At 37.2% G+C, this 17,233-nt stretch overlaps 1 protein-coding gene across 1 annotated transcript in view; it reads right to left on the minus strand.

The window, feature by feature from the left end:
• The window catches only part of grm2a (glutamate receptor, metabotropic 2a), a 45,507-nt gene that overhangs the window by 18,496 nt on the left and 9,778 nt on the right, over window positions 1–17,233 (minus strand). The window contains exon 2 of the mRNA XM_058779835.1: window positions 13,109–13,808. Coding sequence (XP_058635818.1) covers window positions 13,109–13,618 — 510 coding nt within the window. The 5' untranslated portion in view covers window positions 13,619–13,808. The remainder of the gene's footprint in view (window positions 1–13,108; window positions 13,809–17,233) is intronic.

Raw genomic sequence — 17,233 nt, forward strand, 5'->3', positions numbered from 1 at the left:
GCACTAGCTCCACTGAGCAATTTGTTCCCAAGCACAGAAAGTGTTACTATGAAATGTGTATAAACAGAGTAGAGGGAAAAAATTGAAAAACACTTTTGCAGAATTTAACACAGTAGATGGTCACATCACATCACAAAGATGGACATAATCAATGCACGGGGAAGTTGTGGCCTAATGGTTAGAGAGTCGGACTCGTAACCTAAAGGTTGTGAGTTCGAGTCTCCGGTCCATAGATGGCTGCCCACTGCTCCAGGTGTGTGTTCATGGTGTTTGTGTGTGCACTTTGAATGGGTTAAATGCAGAGCACAAATTCTGAGTATGGGTAACCATACTTGGCCTCACGTCACTTTCACACTTTCATAACAAATATTTAAACTGAGAAATTTTAAAATTTTATGCACAAAAGGAGCTCATTTCAAATTGTATGCCTTCTACAGGTTTCAAAATAGTTGGGATGGGGGCATGTTTACCATGGTGTAGCATCTCCTCTTCTTTTCAAAACAGTTCAAAGACGTCTGGGCATCGAGGTTATGAGTTTCTGGAGTTTTGGTGTTGGAATTTGGTCCCATTCTTGCCTGATATAGGTTTCTAGCTGCTGAAGAGTTCGTGGTCGTCTTTTATGTATTTTTCGTTTAATAATGCACCAAATGTTCTCTATAGGTGAAAGATCTGGACTGCAGGCAGTCTAATTCAGGACCTGTACTCTTCTACTACGAAGCCATGCTGTTGCAATATCTGCAGTATGTGGTTTTGCATTGTCCTGCTGAAATACACATCATCTGGAGGGGAGCATATGTTGCTCTAAAATCTTTATTTACCTTTCAGCATTCATAGTGCCTTCCAAAACATGCAAGCTGCCCATACCGTATGCACTTATGCACCTCCATATCATCAGAGATGCTGGACTCAGGTTCAAATCCCAACCTTACTACATAATTTTGAAGAATAAAATGATAGATAGATAGATAGATAGATAGATAGATAGAGCAGCTTTGACATTTAAAACGTCACATGAGCTTTGAGTGACATGAGGGTATATAATTGTGAAACTTGTTTTTGAAAAGCACACTAAATTTGAAGTATGTGGCTCCTCAATTTATATGGGCATGAATCTTCTGCTTTCACAAAGATGTCATGACTTTTTCAACATGAAAAACCCATCTGGTTGTCCCTAGAGATTGTCTCATCCTACTTTTGAAAACACATCCCCACTACACATCACAAAGACACACACATTCAAACACGGCCCAAAACTGCAGTCAGGCCTAATAAATAAAACCTCATAACATGCTGAAAAATACACCATTTTACACACGCAGGGATGCGTGTGAGGAATGCCATATGAGGATTATGATAAATGCAGTGATAATGATGACCAAAATAATATTTATGATAATGCTGCTGTCATCAGTGATAATGATGATGAAGAATGACAGCATCGGTGCAAGCGATGAGAATATTAGTGCCACGGAGAATGTTATGAATGATGGACTAACGCTGCAGTGACATCTCTTGAGCAGCTTTGTCTGCCTCTACATCAGAGGAGGTGGATTCCACATTCGGGATTTTGAAGAGTTCTGTTGCCAAGCAACAGCTGTGAATGTGTTTGGTCAGGTGGAAGTGTGACCCGGTTAGAGAGGAGAGGATCTCTCTAATCTAACTCTGATCCTTCACCCCAGCCTGACAGAAGACTCTCTTGCTCAGGCTCGCTGTCTTTCTGACAGGGGCCTTTACTTTCATGTGCCCTTTAGGTGGCATCACTAGCCACCAGCCAAGGCTAACTCTCACAGTCTCAACAATCATTCAGTACCTAAATCACAGATTCTTGTAACAGTCTAAATGTGAAATATCAGTTTTTTTTCCAAACATTCATTTTGACATTAATTGTAAAAATCGAGTGAGATTTTTGTTTGCACAAGGAGTCTGACAACAGCAAGTGCACCACACAGAGATCTGATCTGATCATCATCCAGTCTGTCTGGAATGACATGAAGAAACAGAACAAACTGAGACAGACTAAATACAGAAGAACTGTGGCAACGTCTCCAAGATGCTTCAAGAAACCTACCTGCAAAGCTACAGTACTGTTAAACGTTTTAGACACTTGTGTAAAAATGCTGTAAAATGAGGAGGGTGTCAAAAACATGTCATAAATAGATTTTATCAATTAACTTCTATTAACTAAATTAAATCAACATTTGGTGTGACCATCCTTTGCGATTAAAGCAGCTTTTGCCCTAGGTGCACTTTTGCATAGTTTTTCAGGTAGCTTTGCAAGTAGGTTTCTTGAAGCATCTTGGAGACATTGCCACAGTTCTTCTGGATTTAGTCCGTCTCAGTTTGATCTGTTTCTTCACGTCATTCCAGACAGACTGATGATGATCAGATCAGATCTCTGTGTGGAGCACTGGCTGTTGTCAGACTCCTTGTGCAAACAAAAATCTCACTGGATTATTACAATTAATGGCAAAATGAATGTTTGGAAATGTAAACTGATATTTCTTACTGACACACTACAGCAAAAGATAGAAATAACTGACTTAAAATTGACTTAATCATTTTGGCCACCACTGTATACTGTATTTAATTTCATCAAACCATTTTTCTTTATAAAAACTGACTGGTGTTATTTTACTAGACAGATGTCGAGTGTTGATGAAGCATTTAAAGAGATAAACTGCTGCTCATTATGGCACCAATAAACAGTCTCAGTCATGCAGACAGAGGTAATGGTATGATTCTAACAGCCAGAGAGGGTCCTTATAACTCCCGCTAAGAATGGTGAACACAGTCAATTGACTTTCATCTTTCTATGCCCATCCATACTTGTGAAATGCTCAATTACCCAACTAATTTTTTCTTTATACTGTTAGTTTAAAATCATCTACATTAGACTTTTATACTTTAAAGATTTCATTACTGAGGAACTGCTTTGCTTATTTATTTGTTGTCAGTCTGTTAGCATTAGTGCAGGATACTGCTTCATTATCAGTCACAAAGCCAAGAACTCCAGTGGACCGAATAAAGCTGTACTTGCCAGCATTAATTAATCACTAGCTGTTCCTGAGGCTAAATGTTCCTTGATATGATTACAGAATGGCGGCAATCAAGAATTAACTTGGAGCTCTGAGCATTTTCTGAGAGAATAAGTCAACTTCTATAGGATTATCATTCTGTACTTTGCATGAGCGTTGCAAATTGTTAAGAATTCAGGCCAGGTCTCTTCCTGTTTGGATAAAAAATAAAAAGCAGTATATATATTATGCCTGCAACTGTGTTGCAATAATCATAAGTACTTTAGACCAGGAAATGAAACAAGATAAGACACAAATTATGAAGGTTCTACACCTGTATCTCTGAATAAAGCTGTGAGTCACTCAAGCGTGGTGAATCATCATGAAACTCATACTCTGAAACCACAAGTAAAGGAAGCTCACAGCTCATAGTTCACATGCAGAGACTCTCATGCAACAGCAGCTTCATTAGCAAGGCCAAACACACCGGTGGGAGTTTTCCAGGAAGCTTTCTCTCTGGCAGCATCAGTCCTTGGTACAAAAAGAGTAGCTAACACAGGAAGGTGGCTGAGATCAGCTGAATATATCACCAGAGGTGTTTTGTCCAACCAGCAGGACATCTCCAGCAGAACTAAGGCCAGAAAATTAATTAAGGATTCAAACAACAGGGAAACGCTATCATATCCTTGAATCCAACACAAAGAGATTCAGGGAAAATGCTCTGGCTGGCTGGCAGGGTGGTTGCTATGCAGTTGGTGTTCATGAGGACTGGCTTTTTTTGTTGCCACAGTGTATCTATGAGGTTTCTAGGGTTTTCAGAGTGATAGCTAATAAGCTGCATACTGCTGCATAAATGTTGCTTTGTGCATATTTTTTTCTCTCTACAGATTCAGATTGACTTTTTCATTGGAGGAAGCAATATTATTAATAGAGGACTCGTTTGAAGTTAAAAACATCTTAATGATGGATTTGTTCAGATGGTTGCTAAGTAGCTACATACTGGCCCAAAATCAAAAGAGTCTGTATTTGATATTCTAAGAGATTTTTCTATCTGCCAGGCAAAAACCGTAAGTCTAATTCTCTTAGAAAAGTAAAAGTACACCTTTTTTTATCCATTGCTAATTCTGTAGTGTTTAAATCAGTAAAATCAGTCATTTGAAACCGGAAGCAACATGAGGGGAGGGGGGTGGGTGGATGGGTGGAGGGTTTGGGCTGAAAGCAAAAGTTCACCCAAAAATGAAAATGTGCAAAAAATAAATAAATAAATAATAATAATAAAATAAATAAATGAATAAAAATTACCCACCCCAAGGCTATCAAAGATGTAGATGAGTTTGTTTCCATCATTTAGGCATTTTAACTTTAAACCTTAAATCCATAATAATGCTTTCTCCAGTGAAGAAGATCCTCTTTTGTTCTTTCGCACCAAAATCCACTGACATACAGTATTTGTTTTGGACTGTTTAAGCTTTTAAACAGTGCTTGATCTGTGCATATTTCTCTCCTGATTCAGACAAGACGACTTTTTCGAAGCGATATGGATAGAGGACATGTTTGAAGTTAAAAACATCTTGATGATGGATTTGCTTCTTACAAACATGCAGCTTTTCACGTCACAAGACATTTTGTTGGACTGAGGTCATGTGAGTTATTTGTGGATTATTGTGTTATTGAGAGAAACAGCTGTTTGGACTCTCATTTTGACGGCACCCATTCACTGCAAGGGAGTAAGTAATGCTAAATTTCTCCAAATCTGTACAGATAAAGAAACAAACTCATCTACATCTTGGATGGCCTGAGGGTGGAGTACATTTTCATTTCTGGGTGAATTATTGTCCTAAAATGAACCTTAAATAAGAACATTGCAGGCAAACAATCAATAATTCAGTACAAAGTTTGATGAAGGATGCAAAAGCACAGCAAACAAAACTATGATTTATGAAACAACTACGATTCAAAGATGACTTTTTCTTTCACAAGGAGGAAAAACATGGGGGCGCACAAGAAATCTTCACATTAATGAAATGAAAGAATTTTTCCAATGGGCCTTAATTAACAGGAATTACTGCATATTTTTAGCATCAGACCATTCCGTTTATTTGCTAAATGTAGTCTTGCGCATTCTGTGCAGCGATATCTGTGCAACAGCATATTGCGTTGTAAACCAGTCGACATCCCTTCAGCTTTGATGTACTGTCAAGCGAATGATATATGTTTCAGATTTAGGGGGTTGGGGCTGTGCTTTGGAGCAGACACTTTAGAACAGCACCTCCATAAATAGCTGCCAGGCAAGGACATGCACTTTTTATGAGAAAGGCCCCAAATACCGACCTCAAACAAAATTACATCTCGTTCATCAGACTCTCTCTCTCTCTTGCTCGCTCTCATGTCCTAAAAGCTTCTTTAGCTTTGCGTCTGTGCTGCCAAAGCCCGCCGTTCTTATCGCTCCACAGGAGAGAATGCCAATAAAGGAGAGTGGAGTCTTAACACAAGAACCTCTAAAAGCCTGAAACCTCCTGTTTCAGTTGACTCCACGCAGCTTCCAGTGAGTTCACACTGCTGTCAAGCAAGTCTCACCTTTACAAGCCTGCTCTCCTTTCACAGCCATCCTTCCCTGAACAAAATCTCTCTTAAAAATTCATGGACGGATACAAAGTTATCAGCTCATAGTGTGACACGAGAAAGCATTCAGGAGCATATCATGAATGTGGAGTGTATAATGGATTTTTATTCCCTCTTACCGTAAAATGCCAGTGTTATTTCTAAAGGCAAAAACTCACAAAGAATAAGTAGAATGAGGGGGTGCTAAATAAATAGCAGGAAAATGGTTTATCAGGCTTTTACAAAATTCAGAATTGAGTTCTTCCATCCTTGTCCTCAAAGTTAAATTTATTAAATATGAAATAAAATTAAATATATATAAACAAATACAAATTTCTACACTAAAATTCAAACTTCATAAAGGTTCAGGTTTATAAATGATCAATTTTTATGTTTTTGAAAGATGTCTCTTATACGCTCAGTATGCAAGGCTGAATTTATTCAATTTTAATACAGATTTTAAAATAGAAATGAACACTTTGATGTCAAAGCTGAATTTTCAACAGCCTTTATTCCATTCTTCAGGGTCACATGATCCCTCAGAAATCATTCTAATATGCTGATTTGGTGCGCAAAAAAATAAAAAATAAAATAAATAAAAATAAATAAATAACTAAATACGAAAATACAATAAAATAAAATAATGGTGTATTTTGTGGCATTACAAACATTATTGGTAATGTATAGCTAAAAATTACGGGGGGAAAAATGAATTTTAACTTGTATTTACTTTTTATTTATTTATTTATTTACTTCCTTACATTAAAATTTCAGTTACAATTCTACATCCCGTTTTCTACCTCAATTCAAATTCAGGAATTTAAATATCTTTTTCGATTAAATTATGAATGGCACAAAACCCTTTGGTTACATAACATTAGAAAACCATGCCGTTTGGTGTTATGGACATCAAATTTGGAGCAATGCATTTCAGCATGCCAAGATCAAAAATGTGCACATTTTCCTTACATAATGATACTGTACGGCTTAAAAACAATGGAACAATGGTACTTTCTATGCAAGACAGTCCCTGGTCAAAATATGCTTTGACTTAATCTTCAAAATATCTTATTTTGTATCCCACACTATAAAGAAAAATGACAGAAATTTCATTTTGGAGGGAAATACTTCTTTAAAGGAAATGACGGTTCTAAGTGGCGGAAAATGGCCCAGGAACAGGGAATCCCCAGTGGCATGCTTAAGAAGACAGCTGCTAGATGAGTCCCACTCAATTCAGCTCTCTCTACTGCCCAAAGTGTCCCTTTATAGCATGTGGAAAGAAACCGTGCATGTGTGCATAAGTGAACATATGCATGAAACACTCCAAAAGATGCCTGACATGAAGAAAACAGAAAGATAAGCAAGATAAATAAAAACAATGAAAAGGGAGGAAAGGAAAAACAGTTAGAGCAAAAACGAGTGGGAGAGGAAAGGAATTTCCGTAAAATGATGAAATAAAATTTCATACACTCAACTCTCTCTCTCTCTTCCTCCTTGTCTGTTTTTTTTTTCTGCATTATTAATGCATTTCATGTCCCTGTGCGGGCACTGCAGTAATTATGCTCGTGAAACCTTAAGAATGAACAAATTTCTCTATCTCTTTCTCCATCTCAGCAAATGACTCATATACTCCTTTTGCAGCATGTGTCTGACTGCCAGTGATTTTAATGTGTTATTTAAAACCCTCCATTCATCAGCCAACACTGTTCTGTGGGGGAGGCGTAATTAACTAGTTATTTCAATTCAGTAAGGCTTAAACTGTCAAATGTACTATTGGTATTTGCAGTGGGTCTTAACAAGCACCTAATTACCTGTCACACCAAAAGCAACAATTCAAGAATCTCACAATAACAAGGCAAGCAATGTCTCTCTCGCTCTTGTTTTTTTTTTTCTTTCTTTCTTTCTTTGCGGTTGCTAAGGTCTTTTGGGTCAAAGGTGCTCACCCCAGTCTCTATGATATTCTGCTACCTCCGTCAGTGTAAATATATGGTTATTTATTTATTTATTTGGAAAATGTTATTTTTTACAGTGTGAAAATCATACGTTCTAAAGTAAAAAGACACCTCTCCTCAAAATGCCCCACAATTTTTGACTGTGGCACAAATAATGTGGGAGTCATTAAGAAAAACCAAATTAAAAAATAGTTATTAATTAAAATAAAAATAACAAGTAGTATACAGTAATTGGGAGGGAAAACTAAACTAAAATGCTACAAGATGTTATAACACATTAGCGTTAAACACAAAACTGTGAATGTTTAAATAAGAAACTAACAAAAATGAAACACCAAACTGAAAATAAAATAGAAATTAAATTAAATTCAAAATTCAAAGCTATAATTTTCCCTGATGAGATGAGACCATTCTGACAGAGCGTTTGATGGATAAGAATCTGTAAGATATAGAGAACATGTAAAATTGTTTTACATGTTCTCGTTTAAAATTAAGCAGAATGCAAACTTCCGACAACACAACTGCCTCCTGGTCTGAGATTTCCATGAGTGTATATGAGCTTTTATTAGTGCAGGAACTTTTCTGATGCTGGAATGTTGATCAAGTCAATCAATTTCTTACGCATATTACACATTTTCTTCTAATTATCAGTCTCATTCTCTCTTTAGTATACTTAGATCTTCAGGGAGTAGATCTGTGGAGAATGTAATCAAGCTGTCACTGTCTTGATTTCTTAAAGCTAGCATCTGCAGCCCGTCTGCTCCTGACATCCCAGGGAATGTCAGGAAACGCCACATGGTTGGCCGCAAATTGGATGGTTTGAGCATATGGATGACAGGTAGCTAGACATCACCACTATTTTTTCTCATTAAGAGACTTTAAATTTGTCTTACTAAATGCTGCAGTATGAATCATGGAAGTGAGATTTTAAAAGTTAAAGATATCTACTTATGTTCACGCTAAAAAAATATTACATGAATACTGTACATTAATTTTTCAGTGACTCTTTCTGTAACTTACATCTTTACGCCAGTAGGTGATGGCAAGATACTGTCTATATGACAGTAAATGAATCATTCAACCAATTCATTTAAAACATTATTTCATTCAGAAAGGAAACAAGTGACTTTCTTTAGGAGCGAGTCACTGAATCATTCATACTAAATAATGCTGATTAAACTAGCAATAATATAATTAGCTGAGGCATTAAAGGAGCCATTGAATCGTTCGTTCAACTCATAAAAAAAAAGCTTATTCATTCAGAAACTAATTCAGAATGAACACTGAGTTGTTCAGGAATTAAATATGTTGTGTTGCTTATAGATACAGTATCTCACAGAAGTGAGTATAGCCCTCACTTATATCTTTTCATGTGACAACACTGAAGAAAGGACACTTTGCTACAATGTAAAGTAGTGAGTGTACAGCTTGTATAACAGTGTAAATTTGCTGTCCCCTCAAAATAACTCAATACACAGCCATTAATGTCTAAACCGCTGACCACAAAAGTGAGTACACCCCTAAGTGAAAATGTCCAAATTGGGCCCAATTAGCCATTTTCTCTCCCCGGTGTCATGTGACTCGTCACTGTTACAAGGAGCAGGTGTGTTAAATTTGGTGTTATCGATCTCATTCTCTCATACTGGTCACTGGAAGTTCAACATGGCACTTCATGGCAAAGAACTCTCTGAGGATCTGAAAAAAAATTATTGTTGCTCTACATAAAGATGGTATTGGCTATAAGAAGATTGCCAAGACCCTGAAACTGAGCTGCAGCATGGTGGGCAAGACCATACAGCAGTTTAACAGGACAGGTTCCACTCAGAACAGGCCTCGCCATGGTTGACCAAAGAAGTTGAGTGCACGTGTTCAGCGTCATATCCAGAGGTTGTGTTTGGGAAATAGACATATGAGTACTGCCAGCATTGCTGATTGAAGGAGTGGGGGGTCAGCCTGTCAGTGCTCAGACCATATGCCTCACGCTGCATCAAATTGGTCTGCATGGCTGTCGTCCCAGAAGGAAACCTCTTCTAAAGATGATGCACAAGAAAGCCCGCAAACAGTTTGCTGAAGACAAACAGACTAAGGACATGGATTACTGGAACCATGTCCTGTGGTCTGATGAGACCAAGATAAACTTATTTGGTTCAGATGGTGTCAAGCGTGTGTGGCGGCAACCAGGTGAGGAGTACAAAGATAAGTGTGTCTTGCCTACAGTCAAGCATGGTGGTGGGAGCGTCATGGTCTGGGGCTGCATGAGTGCTGCTGGCACTGGGGAGCTACAGTTCATTGAGGGAACCATGAATGCCAACAAGTACTGTGACATACTGAAGCAGAGCATGATCCCCCCCCCCCTTCGGAGACTGGGCCTCAGGGCAGTATTCCAACATGATAACGACCCCAAACACACTGCCAAGACGACCACTGCCTTGCTAAAGAAGCTGAGGGTAAAGGTGATGGACTGGCCAAGCATGTCTCTAGACCTAAACCCTATTGAGCATCTGTGGGGCATCCTCAAACAGAAGGTGGACGAGCGCAAAGTCTCTAACATCCACCAGCTCTGTGATGCCATCATGGAGGAGTGGAAGAGGACTCCAGTGGCAACCTGTGAAGCTCTGGTGAACTCCATGCCCAAGAGGGTTAAGGCAGTGCTGGAAAATATTGACACTTTGGGCCCAATTTGGACATTTTCACTTAGGGGTGTTCTCACTTTTGTGGCCAGCGGTTTAGACATTAATGGCTGTGTGTTGAGTTATTTTGAGGCGACAGCAAATTTACACTGTTATACAAGCTGTACACTCACTACTTTACATTGTAGCAAAGTGTTATTTCTTCAGTGTTGTCACATGAAAAGATATAATAAAATATTTACAAAAATGTGAGGGGTGTACTCACTTCTGTGAGATACTGTACATACCAGTTCTTTGTTTGGAACTATTTTTGTTACAGAAGCAAAAATAAAGAAACTACCAAAAAAAAACAAAAAAAAACCCCTTCTTGTTTGCTTAAGCCTGTAAAGCCTGATATATGAAATAATACATTAAATAATGGAACAATTTATTGAACCTTTAGACAAGATAAACAGACAAATAAATATACAAAAAAAAAAAGAAGTGAATATGCATTTTTGTTGAGAATCATATTTGATACAGGCTTTCATGGCTCATATATTATATTGAGGAATAAGGAGTTCAAACTGCAGGAGGAAAAGCAAAATAAACAAATAAATAAATAAATAAAATTCAGAGCCCAAACTAAGCTAAATATTCAGTTTGGTGCATTTATTGATATTTATATAGCCAAAAAGTACGATGAACTTCTGATACCTTGTAAATCAATGAATAAACAGTATAGCAGACAACTCACATAAAAGGCATATAAATATCAGTTGTTACTCTATTTTTCCCAAAAATATGTCTTTGTACATAAATACTTAATGCTTAGTTTTATGCTCAAAGTTCTGTTACTTATTATATGAGATGACACTTATTTAATTTATATATACAGGTGCATCTCAATAAATTAGAATGTCGTGGAAAAGTTCATTTATTTCAGTAATTCAACTCAAATTGTGAAACTCGTGTATTAAATAAATTCAATGCACACAGACTAAAGTAGTTTAAGTCTTTGGTTCTTTTAATTGTGATGATTTTGGCTCACATTTAACAAAAACCCACCAATTCACTATCTCAACAAATTAGAATACTTCATAAGACCATTAAAAAATATATTTTTAGTGAATTGTTGGCCTTCTGGAAAGTATGTTCATTTACTGTATATGTACTCAATACTTGGTAGGGGCTCCTTTTGCTCTAATTACTGCCTCAATTCAGTGTGGCATGAAGGTGATCAGTTTGTGGCACAGCTGAGGTGGTATGGAAGCCCAGGTTTCTTTGACAGTGGCCTTCAGCTCATCTGCATTTTTTGGTCTCTTGTTTCTCATTTTCCTCTTGACAATACCCCACAGATTCTCTATGGGGTTCAGGTCTGGTGAGTTTGCTGGCCAGTCAAGCACACCAACACCATAGTCATTTAACCAGCTTTTGGTGGTTTTGGCAGTGTGGGCAGGTGCCAAATCCTGCTGGAAAATGAAATTAGCATCTTTAAAAAACTGGTCAGCAGAAGGAAGCATGAAGTGCTCCAAAATTTCTTGGTAAACGGGTGCAGTGACTTTGGTTTTCAAAAAACACAATGGACCAACACCAGCAGACGACATTGCACCCCAAATCATCACAGACTGTGGAAACTTAACACTGGACTTCAAGCAACTTGGGCTATGAGCTTCTCCACCCTTCCTCCAGACTCTAGGACCTTGGTTTCCAAATGAAATACAAAACTTGCTCTCATCTGAAAAGAGGACTTTGGACCACTGGGCAACAGTCCAGTTCTTCTTCTCCTTAGCCCAGGTAAGACGCCTCTGACGTTGTCTGTGGTTCAGGAGTGGCTTAACAAGAGGAAATCCGACAACTGCAGCCAAATTCCTTGACACGTCTCTGTGTGGTGGCTCTTGATGCCTTGACCCCAGCCTCAGTCTGTAACTTGTGAAGTTCACCCAAATTCTTGAATCGATTTTGCTTGACAATCCTCATAAGGCTGCAGTTCTCTCGGTTGGTTGTGCATCTTTTTCTTCCACACTTTTTCCTTCCACTCAACTTTCTGTTAACATGCTTGGATACAGCACTCTGTGAACAGCCAGCTTCTTTGGCAATGAATGTTTGTGGCTTACACTCCTTGTGAAGGGTGTCAATGACAACTGTCAGATCAGCAGTCTTCCCCATGATTGTGTAGCCTAGTGAACCAAACTGAGAGACCATTTTGAAGGCTCAGAAAACCTTTGCAGGTGTTTTGAGTTGATTAGCTGATTGGCATGTCACCATATTCTAATTTGTTGAGATAGTGAATTGGTGGGTTTTTGCTAAATGTGAGCCAAAATCATCACAATTAAAAAAACCAAAGACTTAAACTACTTCAGTCTGTGTGCATTGAATTTATTTAATGCACGAGTTTCACAATTTGAGTTGAATTACTGAAATAAATGAACTTTTCCACGACATTATAATTTATTGAGATGCATCTGTATATATATATATATATTACTAACAATATAAAATGCATTCTTTACTTTACTTTATATAAATCTGAAAAGATTTCACTGCAAAAAGACATTTGTGCCACGACCTGAAGGTGAACTGTTTAGTGAATTTTTAAAAAAGTATATACTATCAATCAGACAACAGAAGGCATATACCAGAGATTTTTAAGCAAATTTTGTAATAATATTGATAATTTACTGTAGAGGCTTTAGAAATGTGCATATCACCTATAATACAGTAGCGTTTAAAGAGTTAACTGAACTAAACTGCAGGCTTGTGCATACAGCCGAATGACAGCCATAGTTTGATAAACACAATATACATGCAAATGACTCCTAATGCACATTTATGACTTGCTACATCATGACATATAATCTGGTTATCAAGAAATTTTGCTGGAAGAAAACAAACAAGCAGAAGAATAAACATAGGAGACGAGAAACAGTACCTGTATGGATACATCACTGTAGGAGCCTCCGATCACTCCAGAGATTGCGAGTGGAACATCATCATGGATGGCGTAGGATCCATCTGGACATGTGTACTCACTATCGTCCACTTTTGTAAGCGAAGCGCGCACAAATTCGAGCGACTGCTCCAGCGCATAGGTGTCCTTTGAGCAAGTGTCCAGAATGTTGGCACCTAATGTTACCCCGGGCAAAATCTGATCATCTTGATTGATCTTGTCCAGGGCTAGCAGCATCGCCTCCAGTCTCTGAATCCCTCTCTGTGCATTGATACGGCCACAGTCCTGAGCCCCCTCCCCCTTTTGATGAACAGGAAACAGGCCTCCAATCACCAGGTCGCCCTCCATTATGATTTCTTTCTTGGAGGTGTCAGTGTTGTAACCTGGAACAGCCAAAGCCTGGGGTGTCCTGGCCAATAGAAGCAGCAGTAGAGTGAGATGAAGCGGCCAGGAGGGGCCTTGACCTCTGAAATGAGCTGACCTCTGAGCCATGGTGAGCAAAAATCTGGACGCTTTACAGGTCAATCCCTATTTAGCAGTCTCACTTGTTGGAAAGGGATTGGGCTCAAGCCGTGCTAAAGGTAAGACTTCAGACAATTCAGTGCGCTTGTAAGCAGGCATAGGGAAACTCAAGCATCATCGCCATCTCCTGCTTGTTAGTGGAGTTAGTGAAGATCACAATCTGTGGATCAAACAGAGAGAAAGTGGAAATTAGATGCTGCACTGCAATACACAACAATTGCTTTGCTTTACCAGTACCCATGGGTTGTTTCTTTTTAAAGAGATAAGTGAAGAATAAGCTTGGAGACATGAACCTTTCACAATAAAAAAAAATCTCATTTGTCCCACTTCTTTCTACTTAAAGGGTTAGTTCACACAAAAATAAAAAAATATGCCATTAATTACACACAAGACCCGCAAGACCTTCGTTCATCTTCGGATCACAAATTAAAATATTTTTGATGAAATCCGAAAGCTTTCTGAACCTCCATAGACAGTAACACAACTACCATATTCAAGGACCAGAAAGGTAGTAAGGACATTGTTAAAATAGTCCATAAGACATCAGTGGTTCAACCTTAATTTTATCAAGTTTTTTGAGTGCGAAAAAAATCAAAAACAACAACTTTTTTTCAACTATTTCTTCTTTGCATTGCTGTCTACAGAGGGTCAGAAAGCTTTCGGATTTCATCAAAAATATCTTAATTTTTTTCCCGAAGATGAGTCTTACGGGTTTGGAACAACATTAGGATGAGTAATTAATGACAGAATTTTCATTTTTGGGTGAACTACAGTATCCCTTTAATTAAAATGGGCTACAGCAACACAATTCTTGAACATTTCTTCACAATCTACTTTTGTAAATTGGTAAAATATTGGTAAAATAGTGGTTTATGTAATCCTTTTGTGTGGGAACCACATGAATAATTTCTGTTGGTGTTAATGTAGCATTGCTGAATCTGGACAGAGGATTTCTATTTCCCAGCATGCATTGCTTGGGACTGGATGGGGAGAGTAAATGTTGAAATTAAGTGTTATTTTATGTGTTTTTAAGCAAGATGAAAAAGTAGAAACTTATTAATATTTAATGTTCTGCTATGTTGGGATTTTGCAGCTTTTCTCTCATATGGTGGAGTTTTGGGGTTATTATTGTGGTGAAGAGTGAAGCTAAGTTATGAAAATATGTTGCTTTACTCAAAAAGAAATTGGCAACACTTCACATTAAGGTTTCATTTGTTAACATTAGTAAACTACATTAGTTACCATAAAATAACGAAAAAAATCATTCTAAGTATTTATTAATCTTTGTTCATGTTAACTTGATCCCTAAAACAAGAACAATTATCTGCCAGTGAGGTAAGATAACCTTTCTTTCTTTATAACCTTGTTTTCTCCTTAAATTAAGTTTTTTAGTCATTCTGAATGTTTGATTTTTTTACAAAAAATCATTACATTTTATCATGCTAGATTTAATTGAGTTACTAGACCTGTCATATTTTATTGGCATTTATTGAATACTGAATTGAGTTACAGTTAAAAGGCAATTGAGAAAAGCTCAAAATGTAATATTGCAAAGTAAAAACATTTCAATAAGCATGCAATTTGTAAAATCTAGCATTCAAGAATCATGTTAAATTGTCTATGAACCAAAAACATTTCCATAACATCAAGGGAGAAACCAGAATATTGCTATCATAAATACCAGTGTTTCATTGCATTGTTAAATGTAATTGTAAAAAAAAAAAAAAAAAAATCCTTTATATGAGTAATAAGACTCCAAGACATTTAAATCATACAATAGATCACACATCATTAGGATACTAATCTGACCAGTTAGTTTTAAACAATTCAGTGAGCAGTTACAAAAAAAAGAAAAAAAAGAATAAACTTGACTTAATAAACTTGGGGAAATGGATCATTAGCATTTGATTTATTCTTTTCTTATCAGTGGTTGTAAGAGATCCCCAACTGAGAGACTCAAATGTAATTTGTTGTGCAGTTGAAATATTACCATTTGGCTGCACTGATTTTCTCTGTAACTCTCAAAATTGAATTTCTCAGAATTTCTCTGTTATTCCATTACAGCGCTAGGTATGGGCTCCCTAAGGCCCCTTTCCCTTAAGCTTCTGGCTAGTCCATTGAGGGCTTTGTTCACTTGTGTATATGTGTGTGTTAGGCTCTCTGCTCAGGGGACAGTGTGACCATTGTAGTGTAAAGCTAGCTCGCCTGAACTCATGTAGAGGATCACTATCAGACAGCTTGTAAGCCAACAGCTGCTTCATACACACGCGCACACACACACACATACATAATCGGCAATCACATCAGTATATAAGTTTACATATTTGCACTCAGAAAGACAGCAACCTTAAAAAATGCAGTTACAGCATGCACGTCAAAACAGAATTATTTATAAAAGATTCCCCATGTAGTAAGCAAATTGACCAAACAGGCCTAGTTTTATTTCTCTCTCTTTCCTTTTTCTCTCTCTGTTATATGCCAGCATATCAATGGGGAGCATACATTCTAATTTCACACATGCTAAGAGGTGTGAAGTATAGCTTTCGGACGCTGTGAATGATATAATTATGAGGTTTGCAGCATCAACTCCTGGAGTATGTGAGAAGAACGTGTGTGTGGAGAGACTGCATGCTGAGGTGGTTATTTACTTTTACATTACTATGACTTTTCAACTGAACATCACTGGAATTTCAATAAGTGAAATAAGAAATAAACTACACTGATTTAACCTTCATGTTCGGTTAATATAAAACATAAGACCAATGTATAGGGTTGATATTTCAAGAGGAGAATTCACTAAGAATGTATTGCACCTGCTGATAGTTTCAGCACCTCATTCACTAAAGGAAAAATGCAAATCAGGTAACAGTCCCAACATGTTTAGGAAATTGTGCTGATTGTCACAGTTCCCCAGTTTGCAGGCCAAGTGGGAGTGCAAAGTTGTGGAAGATGCTGAATTTGCAGTTTAAAATGCCAAAAGTGATCTCTACATACAGTATGTGCATCCGTGATATATGCTTGGATATAACACTCTTCCCCATAATTTGATATTTTGATGAATTACCACTGCCACGATTAATAGAATATATACTGAAAAATAACTTTTGCAAAAGTCTGTGGCTACTTTGTGAAACTACAGAGGGCTAAAGTGTTGATAACATTCATCAAGTTTTTAGTTAGATCAGGAGGAACATAAAGTACCGGCCAAAATTACTTTTTTTTTTTTTTAATACCCTTTTGCTCACCAAGGCATTTATTGGATGTAAAAAAATTTAATAAAAATACAGTAAAAAGCAATATTAATATAAAAAAACTGTAAAAAAAACTGTAGAAAAACAAATGTTTTCTATTTTTATATATATAATATATATGTATATTTTAAATATAATAAAATACAAACAGGTCTTTTAAAAATTACATTTTGTCATGAATATATATGAATATATATGAATATGTACGGCACCACGTTTCCGCCACAGAATAGAAAACAAAAAAGGTACAAAAACAAAGCATTTTTATCTCACAATTCGTACTTTCTCAGAATAGTGTAATGCGAATTCTGACTTTTTTTTTTCTCAGAATTGT

The sequence above is a fragment of the Onychostoma macrolepis genome, chromosome 06 (assembly GCF_012432095.1).
Source record: "Onychostoma macrolepis isolate SWU-2019 chromosome 06, ASM1243209v1, whole genome shotgun sequence".
In the NCBI taxonomy this organism is placed as follows: Eukaryota; Metazoa; Chordata; class Actinopteri; order Cypriniformes; family Cyprinidae; genus Onychostoma; species Onychostoma macrolepis.